At 42.2% G+C, this 18,877-nt stretch overlaps 1 protein-coding gene across 1 annotated transcript in view; it reads left to right on the forward strand.

Moving 5' to 3' along the window:
• LOC126412297 (cytochrome P450 6l1-like) overlaps nucleotides 1–18,877 on the forward strand; it is a 198,319-nt gene that overhangs the window by 140,608 nt on the left and 38,834 nt on the right. Inside the window, exon 6 of the mRNA XM_050081817.1 lies at nucleotides 9,585–9,797. Coding sequence (XP_049937774.1) covers nucleotides 9,585–9,797 — 213 coding nt within the window. The remainder of the gene's footprint in view (nucleotides 1–9,584; nucleotides 9,798–18,877) is intronic.

Raw genomic sequence — 18,877 nt, forward strand, 5'->3', positions numbered from 1 at the left:
AAAAAGGGGAACTCATTGATTCGCAGTTAACTGGAGCATCTGTAACGAAAACGGATCAGCTTTTTAACGTTTCACCATCGACAGAATCCACGGTAATGACAGCAAAAAACAGAACATAGTGCAACATCATCGGTGAAGAGGAATGGTGGACGAAAGCCGAAGTTAACTGTCAGAGACAGACGAGCATTAAAAATGATTGTAGGCAGACAATATAAAAATATCACGGCAAAAGAGACAACAGAACTCAACACGCGCTTGAGTAATGCTCTGTCGACAAAAACAGTACGGCAGGAGCTTCACAAGCCTAAGGTTATATAATTTAAATACCCGTCTTTTGCAACTGTAATGAGAGTCTTATTAAAACCAAACGCCTTTCGCTTTGTTCTAAATCACCTTCATTTGTCACTGTAACAATATTGTTCCTTTCTGTTACCATTTTGTTTGCTAGGATCACAAACAGTTCGCGCGCTTTATTTAATTACTATAAACAGTATTATTTCTTGTGGTTACTCACGGTTCTTTTGTTGTTTCAGTCATTCTTCCTGTTCTTCCACTTATCGTATGCGTCAGATTTTAGCACTCTGCACTTTCAGTAATACTAAGCAGATTCACGTTTTTATGTGTGAAGAACCACTGTTATCTCGCCATTTCATGTGTTTTATTTCGCTATTGCGAGATGTGTTCGTCTTCTGTTTTGGTCGTCTCGAAATGGTGAGGTGACAGCAATTGTTTATAACATAAAAACGTAAATATGTTTAGCGTGATGTGTGCTCAAATCTAACACATATAAGCGGAAGAGCAGGAAGAGTGACGTAAATAAAAAAAGGCCGTGAGTAACAATAAGAAGTAATATTGTTTACAGTAGTAAATTAAAGCATGCAAACTGTTCATGGTCCAAGCAAACAAAACCGTATTGTTACAGTGACCACTGAAGATGATGAACAAACCCACATGCGTGTGGTCTTATGAGACTTTCATTACAGTTGCAAAAGACAGTATTTAACCTATACAACTTACATATTTGCAACAGCGGAAAAAAGAGGTCGAAAAATGAAGGAGAGGACAATAAAAAGGACCTATTCAAAAAATGCAAAAATAAGGCATTACAACGCAGTAGTGAAGTCAGAATGCCTATATGCAAGCGAATGCCTAGCATTAAACTATAATTTAGATAAATCAGAAGTACTAGAAAGGCGAATTATAAGGAAAATATTCGGACCAGAAAACACAGTAAAAGGTTAGAAATTACGAACTAATGCTGAAGTATACCAAAATACAGAAAATGTTTCAAACGTATTGAGAAAAAGAAGACTCGTATTTTCTGGCTATCTGCTGTACTTCGATTGCAGGACAGTAGAGCAACTAGTAAAATTTTCAAATATTTGAGGGTAAGTCCACAACAAACTGGGTCAACGTAGTAAAAAAGGATTTAGGATGAAACAATACAAAAATAGAAGAATAAACAACAGAGAAACCTTTAGGGAAAAGGTATTGAAAAAGGAAGGATTCCAAGGCAGGGCAGCTAAAAAGGCTGGTTGAAAATGGTCTGAAAACAGAAAGAAGAAACATTGTGAACAGATGAAGGTATACTGGAAGAAAATAAAAGAACAAAGAACGAAGAATTGAAATTGGAAAGTGGTCCTCAAATGACATATTCGCAGTAAAAAAATTAAAAAAAAATAAAAATGATAAAGAGAGAGAGAGACAACATTCATGGAAGGGCTGCAATTGCGAAACCCTTAATAAAGGAAGCCACTGCAAAGCTGCGGAAGGAATGGTGCCACGACGATAAAACTTGGACACCTGATGCCTGGAGGAATGTGGCGTGGTTCGATGAAACATGGTTTATATTATTTCCTACAAAGGGCCAGGTTTATGTATGGGGGACCCCAAAAGTAGCCTACAATCAGGCCTGCTTGCTTCCTAAAGCCAAGGTCGGAGAGGATCATTTATGATTTGGGCAGCTACGTACCATTACCCTCACTGGCTGGATTGCTACAAATGAATACCTCGACGTTCTCGATAATAAAGTGCTTACTATGACGAACGTATTGCTGCCAAACACTGCCGTATTCCAGGACCATAATGCCCATAATGCGCTAATATACACAGCCATAAACGTTGAGGTGCGGTCTGTGGAGCATCAGAATATCATCACACTTTTTCCCTGTCCAGCACAATCTTCAGAACCCAGCATCATTGAACCGTTAGGGGGAGTTTTAGAGCAGAGAGTGGGGAACAGATTTCCAGCTCCAATATCGTTGAAACAAATGGCAGATATTTTGGTACTAGAATGGGAGAACATTCCATTGGAAGCTGTTCAGACACACTACGAATATTCCTCGGAGAACTGCAGCTGTTCTCAAAGCCAGTGGTCGCCCACCACCTTATTAATAAATAAATATTTTGTACATGTCAGGTGTTCAAATTATTTTGTCCATTCTCTGCGAATGCACTTTTAAGAAAGTGTTACGACCACATTCTTATGTTATGTCGTATTTTTTTTTTTTTTTTTTTTTTTTTTTTTTGCAGCTTCTGATGTAAGTTTTCAATGTAAATGTATTTATGGACATTAATGGTGCGAAGTTATTACTGAACAACCTGAATTCCCTTGTTTAAATATTCATTCAATTTTTGAAATGAACTTTTCTTTCAAGGTCCTGCAAAAGCGAGAGCAGAACTGTTACCGTAGTTAACTGTGCATCATTCTTAGATGCCAGGTCCTTTGCCTTCCTGTGGTCAAACTACATGTATCCAAATGAGATTAATATCAATTTTGCACTAACCTTTTCTCCAATACTCGACTTTTGTGAATAGATTGTCTTAGCTGCGTGAAACGGAGCGTCCATCTACTTAATGGTACTATTCCATATAACAACACGAACTTCCGTATAAGACAGCAATCGGTTTAATGTTCCAAACAGAGAAATCGCAAGTTCTAAATACTGTAATTACTACGGAACTACGAACCTGATTTTTAAGATTTAAGCGCCACTCATTTATAACTACGATATTAGCAGAGGACATTGCTTTAGTTTCATTTGAAAAAGCACAGTTGGTTCCGATGTCTCTGTAATTAATAAAGCTGTGAAAAGAAAGTATGTGTCGGCTAGTGAGGACTTTATCGCAATCTATCTGCGTGAAAACACGATTACGGTATCTTTAGGGTACAGGAATATCTGATGTGAACAGTTTAGCCAACTTGCCCTATTGGTATTACTCAGAGACCAAAGTGATAATTAAAGAGCGCTTTCGACATGGTCAATTGAATTAGTACGACACTCTGTCCATCACGAGCCTTGCGTTGATTTGCGGAGCATGAATGGAAATATAGAAAAGTGAACCAGAAGTCTGCGAACAACTCCTCGTAGAATATAATTTCCTGTTTAACAGCTGAAAAACCTCCATGTTTGGCTGACATACAACTTGAACACACATTAACTTCAGGAAAAGGACGTACTCTAGTGTTATTTCACTTTGTTACTTCATCGTGCTGATGCTTTCCGGATTCTGTGACTCGACTGGTGGCCGGCATTTATATATGCATGTGTGTCAAGGTAGAAGCGGTCCACGTGTCGGTCGTAAGAGTGCCTCAACAGGTTGTATGTGGTGTCGCTACACAGGGATCCTGTACGACATTGTTTACGGAAGGCAAATAATAGGACGGGATCGATCAAGATACAAGATGGTCCATATATGTGGAGTCAAACTTCTAAAAGAAAAACAGGTGGAGAAACACAAATTTAAAGTAAAGTAGCATGAGATGTGAGAGTGGGAAAAATGTGACGCTATGTTACCAATATGGCGGCTACTTTGAAGGTTGCCATCTGGAATGGAAGTCATCAGCATCATCAAAAGTGTTCTGCCCAAAGACAGGTTCTTACATGGTAACTCTCCATGCTCTCCTGTCTTCTGCCATACTCTTCAGGCCTGAGTAATTAGACTTTCCAAAGCGTATTTTGGAAAGCACTTCCGTCTCAACGGATTTCCGATCCAGTTCTTTTTCCTTGCTCTTATAAGCTGCAGCAGACCTCATCTCACCAACACTTTCCAAGACCCTTATCTTCTTCACTTTTTCCACCCATCTTATGCTCTCCGTTCTCCCCTAATGCACATCTTAAATGCTTCTTGCGTTTTTCATCCTCTCGTCGCCGTGTCCGTTTCCGCCCCACAGAGTGCCAAGCCTTTTCCTTAGACCTCTTTGGATGTAACTCGTTTTGTTCAAAAGGAAAGAAGTCATCAGGCACATAAAGAATTACAGGAGGAAAATAGTGTCTTTCATTTGAGCAAAATATCATTATGCCACACTTCTTAAGCAACAAATTAAATGCTGGCGATAACACGTAAGGGCCACAGGATGTGCTCCAGGTGTTTCCAGCACGTTGTAAGGTTGTTGTCACCCGCTTCATCCATCCCTCATGGACTTTAACCAACATAATATGGACCGGAATGCTAGTTCAGGCATTAACAAGCTACTCGCTGAAGTGTTAAACGTTTCTAATCTTCACGGCACACAGTTTCCTTTATATCTCGGCACAGATAGAAATCTCTGGGACTTAAATTCGAGAAACGGGGGGCCATTCCACCGGACCTCTACGGCGTATCCCTCTCCAGGAAAACTGGATATCCAGGTACCTCCAGACAGCTGTCCTGTAATGAGTTGAAGAACCATCGTGCTGAAAGAAAGTTGTAAATGTCCCGTCTTCAGATAGAAGCGATGACAGCACATCTTCTAACGACTGCCGATGACGGACTGTTACTGTTGGTGTATCCCAAATGAAGACCCCAACAGTACGAAGACCCTATATTCCACACCAAGCCATAACTACCTTCTATGTATCTATCCAGTTAGGGTTCACACCTGATCAGTATCTGTGATTCTATTTACCTGTCTGTTCACATAAGAATTAGCTTTGTTCGTAAACAGCACATCATAAGGGAAATGACGATTTTCGTCCAGCTTACGTGTCACCTATTCTGCAAACTAAAAACGACGATTTGGATCGTTTTAGGAGAGATACTGTAATATTTGCATTCTGTAAAGGTGCTATTTGCGTATGACCAAAATTCTCATTTTGCAGGTGCGGCTAAACCCAAATTCCTGAGCGATGTGATGGGTGGGTACAGAGCTCTGGACTCTTAATGATTGATGCCAGAACGGCGGTTGATGACTGATCCGTGGTTGTTTTAAACCGTCAAGTTTTCGGCTTGCCTGCGACAAAATCAGTTTGACGATATTTCATGACAATTTTTTCCACCGCACTGTGGATAGTGTGTAGTCTGAAAGTCTCTGCCATTACACAGGTACTCCACTCTCCGTCTATCTAGAGGATCTCGATGCGCTTGGCTTCTGTTAAAGCCATCAGCTTTCTCACACCTTTAAGAAAGAAACGTCTTTCACAAATGGTAAATAAAGCTATGGCCAGGCGAAAGGGGTTATAGTTTTTCCTTCTGCAATTATCTTCCGTTTCGGGTTTCCTCTCTCATCTCATGTCATTTGATATTAAATTTATATAATTTATATTTATTTAATTTATACAATTTATCCATCTGATTCTGCTTTATAAGTATGGTTCCATGCCTTTAGGATACCCTATATTTTGTGGCTGGTATTCTTCCTCATTTAGTGCTTCAAAGCATCGTTATCGATTCTACTTACAGGCGTGAATCATTCAGAAACAGCTCGTAGCCGAATTGTCTTGGTTCAGAGATTTGAACACACATATCTGCAGCGTCAATGTCCGAGGTGTCTCTAGTATACATCATATTCTTTGCTTTGAGCCAACAGGCGAGATATAATTTTACGAGGCGCCTTACGAACTGGCCCACTTCAGTTTTCTTCATACATGAAGACTTTGTAACTCAGTCACCAGACATCAGTTCACTAATACAGTACGACGCAATTCTAAAAAAAAAAAAAATCTCTGAATATTAGAAGATTTCAAAGCACCATAAACTACAAGACATTTAAATATTATTAGCTAGGAGCCGGCAGTTGAAAAAAAAATGCGTAGGGAAAGATTTCTAATCGTAAGTCGCTCGTTCGAATATCACCAGTAGGAACTTTTATTTTTTTCCCTATTTTTATTAAAATTCTATATTTTTTATCAAATGGAAATGTTCGATACATTATTGAATCATAATTTTTAATAAAAATTATATATTTGAATTTTTAATTATTAATCACATGAAAATGTGTGTATTGACGTTGAATAATAATTTGTTACAAAAATGAGAAACATCAAATATAAAATTAAATAATTTTATTTTTAGAGATTGACCAATATTGTTGAACTAATTTTTTTTCGTATAACAATAAGGCATTTCGAAAGTCTGTCTCAAATTTTAATTTGTCTTCATACGACCAGTAACTAAAAACAAAAATATGTTATTTCTTTTAAAAATATGTTTCAGTGCATTGCAATAATACTACGATTTGCCTATTTTTATTAAAATTCTATATTTTTTATCAAATGGAAATGTTCGATACATTATTGAATCATAATTTTTAATAAAAATTATATATTTGAATTTTTAATTACTAATCACATGAAAATGTGTGTATTGACGTTGAATAATAATTTGTTACAAAAATGAGAAACATCAAATATAAAATTAAATAATTTTATTTTTAGAGATTGACCAATATTGTTGAACTAATTTTTTTTCGTATAACAATAAGGCATTTCGAAAGCCGGTCTCAAATTTTAATTTATCTTCATACGACCAGTAACTAAAAACAAAAATTTGTTATTTCTTTTAAAAATATGTTTCAGTACATTGCGATAATACTACGATTTGCTAATAAATGTGCATTTTTATGAAAGTAGAACTAAAGACTGGCGAGATAGGAACAAATGTATTTACTATGACAAGACTCCTACGCAGCTCACTCAGCAACGAGCAACAACACTGCCTGCCAAAAAGGTCAAGCACCAAGAACATGGTAGGACGCCAATGCAGCTTCATATACATGCATACAATCGGCAGATATGTAAATAATTAGAGTTGCAATTCTCTGCTTGAAGTGGAATGGACATCAGGGTGAATTAGTGTTGCTCCTGTTCAGTGTTGTTACTACGCCTGGTAGGGTATAATTACAAAGGGTGCGAGGAGTGTCATACGTTGAATGATTACTGTGAAGGACACGGGGATGCAGTGTACTCGTGTGAGACAGCGTTATCAGCACCTGACAAACTTTGAAAGCGATCTGATTGCCAGACTCTGTCCCTATCGGATCATGTAATATCCAGATTTATTGGGCATTTGGATGTGACAGTAGCCCGATTTTGCACTGCATGGTAGCATGGACGCAGACACACTCGCCGTCAAGGCTCCAGTCGACTATCTCTGACCACCAAAAGGGAGGTTCGCCGTATTGTACCACAAACACATCGTAATCGCTTCACATCTGTGCCTGCTGCCCTAGAACAAGTAGTTGATTCGCTGCTACATTCTACTTTGTCATGCCACACCATTGGTCAGGGACTAGACGCAGCCGGACTTACAGTCCTATGGGTACGGTGTCATTGACACCAGAACACAAACGGCAGGGTTTGGAGTGGTGTGGCCGGAAGCGTGGACTGCTGATGAATGGCGTCAGAATGTCTTCATCGTTGAATAGCAACTCTACACTACGCCGGATGACCGTTGTCAGTGAATGTAGTGGAAACCTGGGGAGAGGCAAAATACTTCATTGTTTTGGAGAAGCGCTATGGTTTTACTCCTGGCGTCGAGGTGAGGGGAGCCCTTGGGTAAGACTTTGGATCATAACTGGTACGAATTGAGGGAACTCTAACAGCACAACGCTACATCACGGACATCCTGATTGTTATTTCTCGTCTGTCAGTATGTCATGGTGCCATTTTCCAACAGGATAATGCTCGTCCACGCACGGCACATGTCTCAGTGAACCCATGATCAGCAAGATACCCAGACAGAACATGTGTGGGACCAGCTCGGACGTCAGCTCTGTTCCAGTAGCAGTACCCAGGATATTGAGTACTGGCTACAACAGTTTTGGGCCAGCTGTGGAGAGGATACCACAGTTTTATAACACCATTCCCAATGGACTAAGAGCATACATCCAGACCAGAGGGGGATGCAACGTCACACTAATAAGTGGGCTTCCACCACTTTGTGAATTTTTGTAATCACTGAAATAACATCATATACCATCTTATTTCACCCTCCATAGGTCTTGCGGTTTGTGGGGTGGCTTGTGTTCCTCACCGATACAGATAGCCGTACGACAGGTGCGACCACAACGGAGGGGTACCTATTGAGAGACCAGACAAACTTGTGATTCCTGAAAACGGGCAGAAGCCTTTTCAGTAATTGCAGGGGCAGCAGTGTGTATGGTTAACTTATCTTGGCTTGTAGCATCAACAAAAAGAGCCTTGCTGTGCTGATACAGAGAACGGCTGAAAGCTGGAGAAATTTCAGCCGTAATTCTTTCAGAAGACCCAAAGCTCTCTGTATGGTTAAATGGTGAAGGTATCCTTTGGTGTGAAATATTCTGGATGTAAAACAGTTCCCCATTTTGATCTCTGAGTGGGGAATACTCCCTAGGAGAAACAAAAGTGGCGTTCTGTGGATCAGAGCTACATTTAAGTGTTAGGAAGTCTTTTGTGAAAGTATTTGTATGGAGCGTAACCACGTATGGAATTGAAACATGGACGTAAACAGTTAAGACAAGAAGAGAATAGAAGCTTTTGAAATGTGCTGCCACAGAAGAACGTTGAAGTGTAGACGAGTAGATTATTTAACTAGTGAGGCGGTACTGAAAAGAACTGGAGAGAAAAGAAATTTGTGGCACAACTTGGCTATAGGAAGGGATGGATCGGTAGGACACACTGGGGACATTAAGGGATCACCGATTTAGTATTGAAAGTGGGAGGGGGGAGGTAAAAATTGTAGAGGAAGATCAAGAGATAAATGTAATAAACAGATTCAGAAGGATTTGGGTTGCAAAAGTTATTCGGAGATAAAAGGGCTTGAGCAGAATAGAGTAGAATGGACAGCTGCATCAAACCAGTCTTCGGACTGAATACCGAACAACAACCGTGTTAACCTGAGAAGTTTTATTTCGTTTCCTCCTCCCGTGTTGGGAAATTCACACTTTTGTCAGGCAGTGTGATTTTTTTTTCTTTTAACGTTTCAAAGCATCCCAATGCAACCTCAGCGAGCGAGGTGGCGTAGTGGTTAGCACACCGGACTCGTATTCGAGAGGACGACAGTTCCAACCCGCATCCGGCCACCCTGATTTTGGTTTTCCGTGATTTCGCTGAATCGCTCCAGGCAAATTCCGGGATGGTTCCTTCCAAAGTGCGCGGCCTACTTCCTTCCCCATCCTTCCCTAATCCGATGGGACTCTGACCTCGCCGTTTGGTTCCCTCTCACAAATCAACCAGCCAACCAATGCAACCTCCCTAATGAATTGAATCTTTCAGAAACAGTACTTTCTGCATTGTCTTTGCGCCGGGTCAGGGATTTAGCCACACAAACCTGTAGCATCGACGCACGGGCTGCCTCTAGGATACGGCACGTGGTTGTTTATTTTGAGACGTGGTTTCATCCCGCAGAGGGCGGTCTGGAGCTGTGCACGGCGCAGGCGTCCATCCTAGTGACAGCGGGCTCCGAGACGACGGCGACGACGCTGACCTGCTGCCTGTACGAGCTGGCCGCCAACCCGGCGCTGCAGGAGCGCCTGCGGCACGAGGTCAGGGAAGGGCTCGGGCCGCTCCCCTCCTACCAGCAGATCGCCGCCATGACCTACCTGCACATGGTCGTCGCAGGTGAGCGCGCGCAGCCTCCCAGCCGCTCAAACGCTGTGTAAGCGCAGTTCGTATCGCAAACTTCTACTAGGGTAACACACAGGCTATATATACAAGGCCAATTGGCCATTTCAATTCACACAATTTGCTGCCAAATATACAGTTGGGTATTAGAAATAGCTTATCAACTGAAAATACTACACTATTGGCCATTAAAATTGCTACACCAAGACGAAATGCAGATGATAAACGGGTATTCATTGGACAGATATATTATACTAGAACTGACAAGTGATTACATTTTCACGCAATTTTGGTGCATAGATCCTGAGAAATCAGTACCCAGAAAAGCCACCTCTGGCCGTAATAACGGCCTTGATACGCCTGTGCATTGAGTCAAACAGAGCTTGGATGGCGTGTAAAGGTACAGCTGCCCACGCAGCTTCAACACGATACCACAGTTCATCAAGAGTAGTGACTGGCGTATTGTGATGAGCCAGTTGCGACCCCTACAGGACCTGCAACATGCGGTCGTGCATTATCCTCCTGCAATGTAGGATTTCGCAGGAATCGAATGAAGGGTAGAGCCACGGGTCGTAGCACATCGGAAATGTAACGTCCACTGTTCAAAGTGCTGTCAAAGCGAACAAGAGGTGACCGAGATGTCTAACCAACGGCACCCCATACCATCACGCCGGGTGATACGCCAGTGTGGCGATGACGAATACACGCTTCTAATGTGCGTTCACCGCGATATCGCCAAACAAGGATGCGGCCATCGTGATGCTGTAAACAGAACCTGGATTCATCCGAAAAAATGACGTTTTGCCATTCGTGCACCCAGGTTCGTCGTTGAGTACACCATCGCAGGCACTCCTGCCTGTGATGCAGCGTCGAGGGTAACCGCAGCTATGGTCTCCAAGCTGATAGTCCATGCTGCTGCAAATGTCGTCGATCTGTTCGTGCAGATGGTTGTTGTCTTGCAAACTTCCTCATCTGTTGACTCAGGGATCGAGACGTGGCTGCACGATCCGTTACAGCCATGCGGATAAGATGCCTGTCATCTCGACTGCTAGTGATATGAGACCGTTGGGATCTAGCACGGCGTTCCGTATTACCCTCCTGAACCCACCGATTCCATATTCCGGTAATAGTCATTGGATCTCGACCAACGCGAGCAGCAATGTCGCGATACGATAAACCGCAATCGCGCTAGGCTACAATCCGACCTTTATCAAAGTCTGAAACGTGATGGTACGCATTTCTCCTCCTGACACGAGGCATCACAACAACGTTTCACCAGGCAACGCCGGTCAACTGCTGTTTGTGTATGAGAAATCGGTTGGAAACTTTCCTCATGTCAGCACGTTGTAGGTGTCGCCACCGGCGCCAACCTTGTATGAATGCTCTGAAAAGCTAATCATTTGCATATCACAGCATCTTCTTCCTGTCGGTTAAATTTCGTGTCTGTAGCACGTCATCTTCGTGGTGTAGCAATTTTAATGGCCAGTAGTGTATATTCTCTTTTGCCTGTGAGGCCCTGGGCGGATTAAATAAATGGTTAAGAGCGCGAGGTGTCTTCTTTGATTTAAGTAAGGCGTTCCAATGTGTCGACGACAAAATACTACTTCAGAAGTTGGACCATTGTGGAATAAGGGGAGTAGCTCGCAACTGGTTCACCTCTTAGACTATTTAAGAGCAGGCAGCAAAATGTTGTTCTCCAGAGTACTGTGAATGGCTACGACGTGCAGTCCCAGTGGGGCATAGTTAAGTGAGAAGTGCCTCAGGGGTCGATGCTGAAGCCTCTACTGTTTCTTCTTTATACAAGAAGGCACAAACAATATTCCATATACTGTAATCGATTTCCTGCCAAATACTTTAAATAAATACATAAATAAACTATATTCCATACACCGTCCTTTATCCCATAAACTGTTTAAATAGACATCATTTCACTCATTGCCTTGTCTATCAGAAATTGTTTAAACAATATTCCGTACGCTGCAATTGATTTTCCGCCAAACGCGAAACAACTGTTTCTTTCTCCCACCAATATCTGGGTGGGGGAGAGGAGGAGGGATGGGGATGGGAGGGGAGGGATTAACTAATTGTTCAATTTCATTAACTGGTGAATGCCTTACTTAAATCAAAGAAGACACCTCGCTGCAATTGATTTTCCGCCAAACGCGAAACGACTGTTTCTTTCTCCCACCAATATCTGGGTGGGGGAGAGGAGGAGGGATGGGGATGGGAGGGGAGGGATTAACTAATTGTTCAATTTCATTAACTGGTGAATGCAACTGATGGGGTGGGAGGAGGGCTATTCAAATAACTCAGGCCTGAAAGTGTGCTTGTATTGGCGAGGGGGAGGGGGAGCTTGCAGCTTCCCAGAGGGTTGAGGGAGGAGGAGGGGGAGGGTGGGAGGGTAAGGGGTGGAGGGCGGTGTTTGGAAGGGTGGATTATCCCAAGGGGGTCACAAATCAACCCGGTTATAATCCTCTTAGCAGAGCAGTAAGTTAAGGGGAGGGGTAGGTGGTAATAAATTAATCAAATGTTCCTTTTTCTTTTAAAATTATTACAGTATTTATAAATCTCAATAGTCTCTATGCGTACAGGCATGATAACGCAATGTTTTCGACATTGATGCTCGTCTCATTGAATTTTATTTCATGATCATTATCTTGATTTTCACTATGGTTTTCATTTCGCGACGGTCGGACCTTACTTTCCGAACAGCCCTCGTAGAACTCTAAATGTCTTGGTCATACCGTAGCAACTGAACCTATACTATGATATGAGCAGCTTTCTGTATGTGTAGGCTAATGGACGTAATCATGTACACTATTCTACTGTTTTTGTACCACATATGCACAGAATATGATGTATACCTGTACACATGTACTAGCGATGTAGTAATATGTGAAATGACGCGTGAAGCTTAAAACATGTAAATGCCTTCTAGCATTACAGGTGATTCAAAAATATTTCTGTTTGCTGATGACAACAGCTTGGTAGTGAAGGATATTGTGTGTAAAATTGAAACAGTATCAAATAATGTAGTTCGTGAAATAAGTTCATGGCTTGTGGAAAATAATTTGATGCTAAATCACAGTAAGACTCAGTTTTTACAGTTTCTAACTCACAATTCAACAATAACAGATTTTCATCAGACAGAATGGGCATATTATAAGCGACACGGAACAGTTCAAGTTCCTAGGCGTTCGGATAGATAGTAAGCTGTTGTGGAAAGCCCATGTCCAGGATCTTGTTCAGAAACTAAATGCTGCTTTATTTACCATTAGAACAGTATCTGAAATAAGTGACCGTTCAACACGAAACGTATATTTTCATTCGCTTATGTCGTATGGTATTATTTTTTGGGGTAATTCTTCTGATTCAAAAACGGTATTTTTGGCTCAAAAACGGGTGGTGTAAGTTCGAGAACCTCTTGTCGACCCCTATTCAATGGTCTGGGAATTCTGACAGTGCCCTCACAGTATATATTTTCTTTAATGCCGTTTGTTGCTAGCAATATTAGCCTATTCCCAAGAGTTAGCAGCTTTCACTCAGTTAATACTAGGCAGAAATCAAATCTGCATGTGGAATGCACTTCCTTGACTCTTGTGCAGAAAGGAGTGCAGTATTCTGCTGCATCCATTTTCAATAAGCTACCACAAGAACTCAAAAATCTTAGCAGTAGCCCAAACTCGTTTAAGTCTAAACTGAAGAGTTTCCTCATGCTTCACTCCTTTAATTCTGTCGAGGAGCTCCTGGAAGAGCTAAAAAATTAAGCAAATTCCAGTGTTACATTGTTGATTTTCTTTATTTAAACTTACGACTTGTCGCCTGAATATGTTTTTTATATTTCATTTTATCTGTTTCTACTATCGTGTTATAATTTCATGTATTGACTCGTTCCATGACCATGGAGACTTCTCCTTAATTCGGTCCCACGGAACAGTAAATAAATAAACTTGACTTATAAAATATATGTGTATGCGATAGCTTGTATACTATTGGTGTATAAACCACTATCATTATTTTGAACGTATTACATGTTCTTGAAAATGACCTACAGTCGGAACTGGCTAATAGCACGGGTAATAAACAGATTACAGTCTGCTTGGAGCAAGTTCTCGTTCTCTGAACATTTTTGCAACTCCAGACATTAACCAGGACAGCACTACCAAACCAGGAGTGCCCGAGGTAATCCTGGACGTATGGTAAGCCTAGCTAACGGCAGGTTAAATAGAAAAGAAAGTAAAGATAGGTAGCACAGGTTCTGTTCGTATCGACGCAGATCATAAGACCGGAACGGTATTTATTCAAACTCAGTCGCTGATCATTCGGCAAAACCCAAGCTTGAGGGACGACAGCACTCGTTAGACGACGTGAAAGCGCCTCTGTATCTTTTTTTATTTTTTTAAATTTCATGTGCCGTAGGATCAAACCGAGGACAAAGTCGCCATGGTCATGGAACGAGTCAGCACACGAAATTATAACAGAAGATTAATAACAGATAAAATAAAACTTTTATGAATCCTACGCAGACGAAAGCCACAGACAAGGCAACATGTGGGATATTGTATATTTAAACAATTTATGGAATACAAGGCAGTGTTTGGAATATAGTTTATTTACTTATTTAAAGAATTTGTCGGAAAATTGACTGCAGTGCATGGAATACTGTTTATTTAATGATGTTGAGGCTGTCAAGGCAGTAGGGAATATTTAAGCAATTGCAGTGCTTTTGTGTCGGACCACAAAAGGAATACAGTCAAGGTAACCCACCACACATAATTACACTGTTAAAAATATTTGACACTGACCACAAGGCATTGCGCGCCCACGCCCAAACTTCGCCGGGCGGCCGCTTCGCGTGTTCCCGCATGTGCAGGCCCCACGACCACTGCCAGCTGCTGTACAACCAACTGTCTGCTGTGATGGGCAGACCGGTTGTCATGCTAATTCCCAAACAAGGCATCAGGTGGCGGCAACCCTTTGATATTGATACCTGAGAAATTCCTCTTGAAACACATGCTCTCTCTCTCTAAGTGGATACTTGCTATTTGAGTAAACCATTGTATGCAAATACAACCACATCAAGATGCCCCAACCCCTCACCCCTCCTCACCTCCATCCCCTTCCCCTGCCCTCTTCGCTGCCCATACAGGTCCAGCGTTGGTAGTCAGTATATGACATCCTTCTCCTGCTTCCACTGCTGTGGGTAGCTGTAGCGGATGGAACAAAGATATTTAAGACAAAACAGGTAGTGTCTGCCATGTGGCACACTCACCTCACCTTTGTCCTGAACAAAGCAGTGGATACCTGGTAAAGCCCCCCAGCTCTGTATGTTTGGAAATATCCCCTTACTCTATAAGATTGATTGACTAATTAATTAAATCGATACCCTTTGTGCACAGCCAGTCTTTTTCTTGCATCCTATCGGTGGATGCTGGGACTGGTATATTTGGTGACATTCGATCCTGTGCTATCTGGTTTCCAAACCCTACTGTTCCCCCTTCCAGATTTTTTCCGCTCACCTGCTATTGGTGGATACTGGCACAGTTAGGTCATTCGGTAGGAAGTTCATTACGTTCGAGGTAGCTGAAAATTTCAGATTTCAGCTTAACTGCATGCTGTCTCCTTAAAGAATTTATGGGAGGGGCTTGGCAGATGCGTGCTTGCAGTACAACATTCTGAAACAATAAACTGATCAATCGGGAATTTGATGTTGCGACTGGGTTTCTGAAACGCTATAGAATTCTAAATTGGTTCTTACAGCTACATTTGCAAGGAGGAGGAGGAAGTGCCTATTGTGTGATAGGCTAGAGACAACAGCAAATACTACTGCAAGACAGAGTCCACTGCAAAGTGTTGATAAGCATTGAACACGACACACTTGAACCACTACGCAGTTCATAGCAGTAGTTGTCATGTATAGTTGTCATGGACTGATGCCAACAGTGGATAATTTCTGAACCATAATTGGTTTAGTAAATCTAAGATGAGCTGAGCCCAATGTTCGTGAACCAGAAATTAAATCAGAGATCAAAATGCTCTCATATTTCATGTTTAAATAAAAAGGTTGGTGCTTGCTTTACAACGGAACACCGTCACAGTGAGGACAATAAATTAGGAATGCAGGGGTTATATTGGCTGTAGGACAATGTTTGGTGCTGACATTCAAATCTAGTCTGAGTTTAATAAGTCATTTATTTGTTCAAAATCTCGCAATAACTTACCAACGAAATGGACACAAATTCGTGCAAAAGCTGACTGAGAATTACGCTCTAAAGTAACGAGCACAACGTCATCAAAATATTGAAACACAAAACTTTCTCGAAACTCAGTTTAGTCAGGAATGTTTTGCTAACACTGTGGGAAGGTACCTCATCTACGTGGAATACTGCTTGGGAAACGCTATAAGCTTTCTAATTTGCGCAGCTCGCTGATGCGAAGTAAGCGAGTCCAAGACCCACAAACCAATACAATTAATCAGGCAACTCAAGCTGCATACCAAAGCCAGCAAATTGTGAGCTTCCTAGGAAGTGCATAGCAGGAATCTATTATGCGACTTTTACTAAAATCTAGAAAATGTGTGCCGGAATGCTGCAGTTGGTATCGAATAAAGACAAGCGAGATAGGCGGCTGTAAAAGGCAGTATCTGACGACCTCTGGACCACGAGGGCCTCAATTGGCTATCCCACGACAAGAGCCCGAAATTCTCTTCTAAATCTAACTCCTAACTTTTAAAAAAAAACTCTAGATGGAGGAGAGTACATCCAGCCATTGCCACAGTGACCAGCAAGAATTTTGATTCCAGAATGAGATTTTCACTCTGCAGCGGAGTGTGCGTTGATATGAAACTTCCTGGCAGATTAAAACTGTGTGCCGGACCGAGACTCGAACTCGGGACTATTGCCTATCGCAGGCAAGTGCTCTACCAACTGAGCTACCCAAGCACGACTCACGCCCCTTCCTCACAGATTTACTTCTGCCAGTACCTCGTCTCCTAGGCAAAGGTCCCGAGTTCGAGTCTCGGTCCGGCACACAGTTTTAATCTGCCAGGAAGTTTCAAGAATTTTGATTAATTTACGTGAATACAGAGGAATCTTGCATTAAATTTCCTTCCTTGGCTTACGCAAAGCATCTTAAAATGCAAGAAGTTGGTATCGGCCGCTATCCATGTTCCAGTCACTGATCGAGACCTTCGCACCTTAACACTGTGGCAGCCAAGACTCAGTCGGTTGGGTAAAGAGTTTTGAAGGGAAAGGCAACGAATTTTATCATGGTTGCTGAGCAGCACCGTGTTGGCCTTTTCTTACATCTGCGTACAGAGAGGTGAATTCGTCATGCACACTTATACTCTAAGGACTTGCAGTAGCTTAGGGGCAGGTGCCTTCAAACGAGAAACCCGCATTCACCAGCAAAACGAGGGCCAGGGGTTTATTGCAAGTTCTTCCACGAGCTGCAGTGCCCTCATGAGACTCTTACCTTCTCCACGGCCTTTGTGACAGACCTCCTGTGGTCAAGGCACACATGGGTCCGCTCATTTCGTAATAAGGTAATTTGGAACCTTCCTCCAGAGTAAGCAATCTTTGTACTTTCAAAAATAGTCAAGAAATGAAAAGCTAAACTAAACTCCGCCCGAACAGGCCATGAAGGCCTAACGGTACGGACCGGCTGCCGTGTCATCCTCAGCCCATAGGCGTCACTGGATGCGGATGTGGAGGGGAATGTGTGAGCACACCGCTCTCTCGGCGTTATGTCAGTTTACGAGACCGGAGCCGCTACTTCTCAATCAAGTAGCTCGTCAGTTTGCCTCACAAGGGCTGAGTGCACCCCGCTTGCCAACAGCACTCGGCAGACCGGATGGTCACCCATCCAAGTACTAACCCAGCCCAATAGCGCTTAACTTCAGTGATCTGAAGGGGACCGGTGTTACGTTACCACTGCGGTAAGGCCGTTCGTAGTCAAGAAATGAACAGAAAAATAATAAAATATTGTTCAGCGATATGTGGCGATTACATCACAGATTTTTGGGCTGTTTTCAGCGTGTTGACCGATGTAAGGGACGATATTTTGATCCGGCATTTTCTGCAGACAACATTAATGTTAAGAATGGAAAAACTGACAGAAGTAGACCACGGGGAAGATCAGTTTGTATAGTTCAAATGGCCCTGAGCACTATAGTACTTAACTTCTGAGGTCATCAGTCCCCTAGAACTTAGAACTACTTAAACCTGACTAACCTAAGGACATCACACACATCCATGCCAGAGGCAGGACTCGAACCTACGACCATAGCGGTCGCGCGGTTCCAGACTGTAGCGCCTAGAACCGCTCGGCCACTTCGGCCGGCATTAGTTTGTAAATAGGAGACATTTCTAGCACATACATGCACCAAAACTGAAAAGGTCAAACGACAATTTCGAGCAGCCTTACGATGAAAGGTATATAAAATACGTGATTAATTTTAAAGCCAAGTGCAGATTCGGATTCGGATTGTAAGAGAGATGACGAATCGAGTGACTGTTACCACAGGTTGACCACATGCACAATTTGGAACCATGAGAGTATCATGCAAGTTGTCAGTGTGTGCTCAGAATAACTTGACCCATGCCTGTGCAGAGGCCACAGTAAGGGAGAGGACAGTGGTACTGGTGGGCTCTCCACGGTGGACGGCAACTGCACGATAGGGGAAGGGAGGTTCGGCACTTGAAGCTTACACATGAACAAACATCGCGTAGAAATTGTAAGCCACAGGTGGCTAGCCTCGAAATTACCGCATTAACAGGTTAGGTCACTGTCAGTATGCGCCAAGTTCTTTGAAGTTCCAACATCTGATTACCTTACATATGGGTTATGTATAAGTATTAAATACACTACTAGCCATTAAAATTGCCACACCAAGAAGAAAAGCAGATGATAAATGGGTATTCATTGGACAAATATATTATACTAGAACTGACATGTGTTTACATTTTCATTATCACGCATTTTGGGTGCATAGATCCTGAGAAATCAGTACCCAGAACAACCACCTCTGGCTGTAATAACGGCCATGATACTCCTGGGCATTGAGTCAAACAGAGCTT

This window comes from Schistocerca serialis, chromosome 7 (genome assembly GCF_023864345.2).
Source record: "Schistocerca serialis cubense isolate TAMUIC-IGC-003099 chromosome 7, iqSchSeri2.2, whole genome shotgun sequence".
In the NCBI taxonomy this organism is placed as follows: domain Eukaryota; kingdom Metazoa; phylum Arthropoda; class Insecta; order Orthoptera; family Acrididae; genus Schistocerca; species Schistocerca serialis.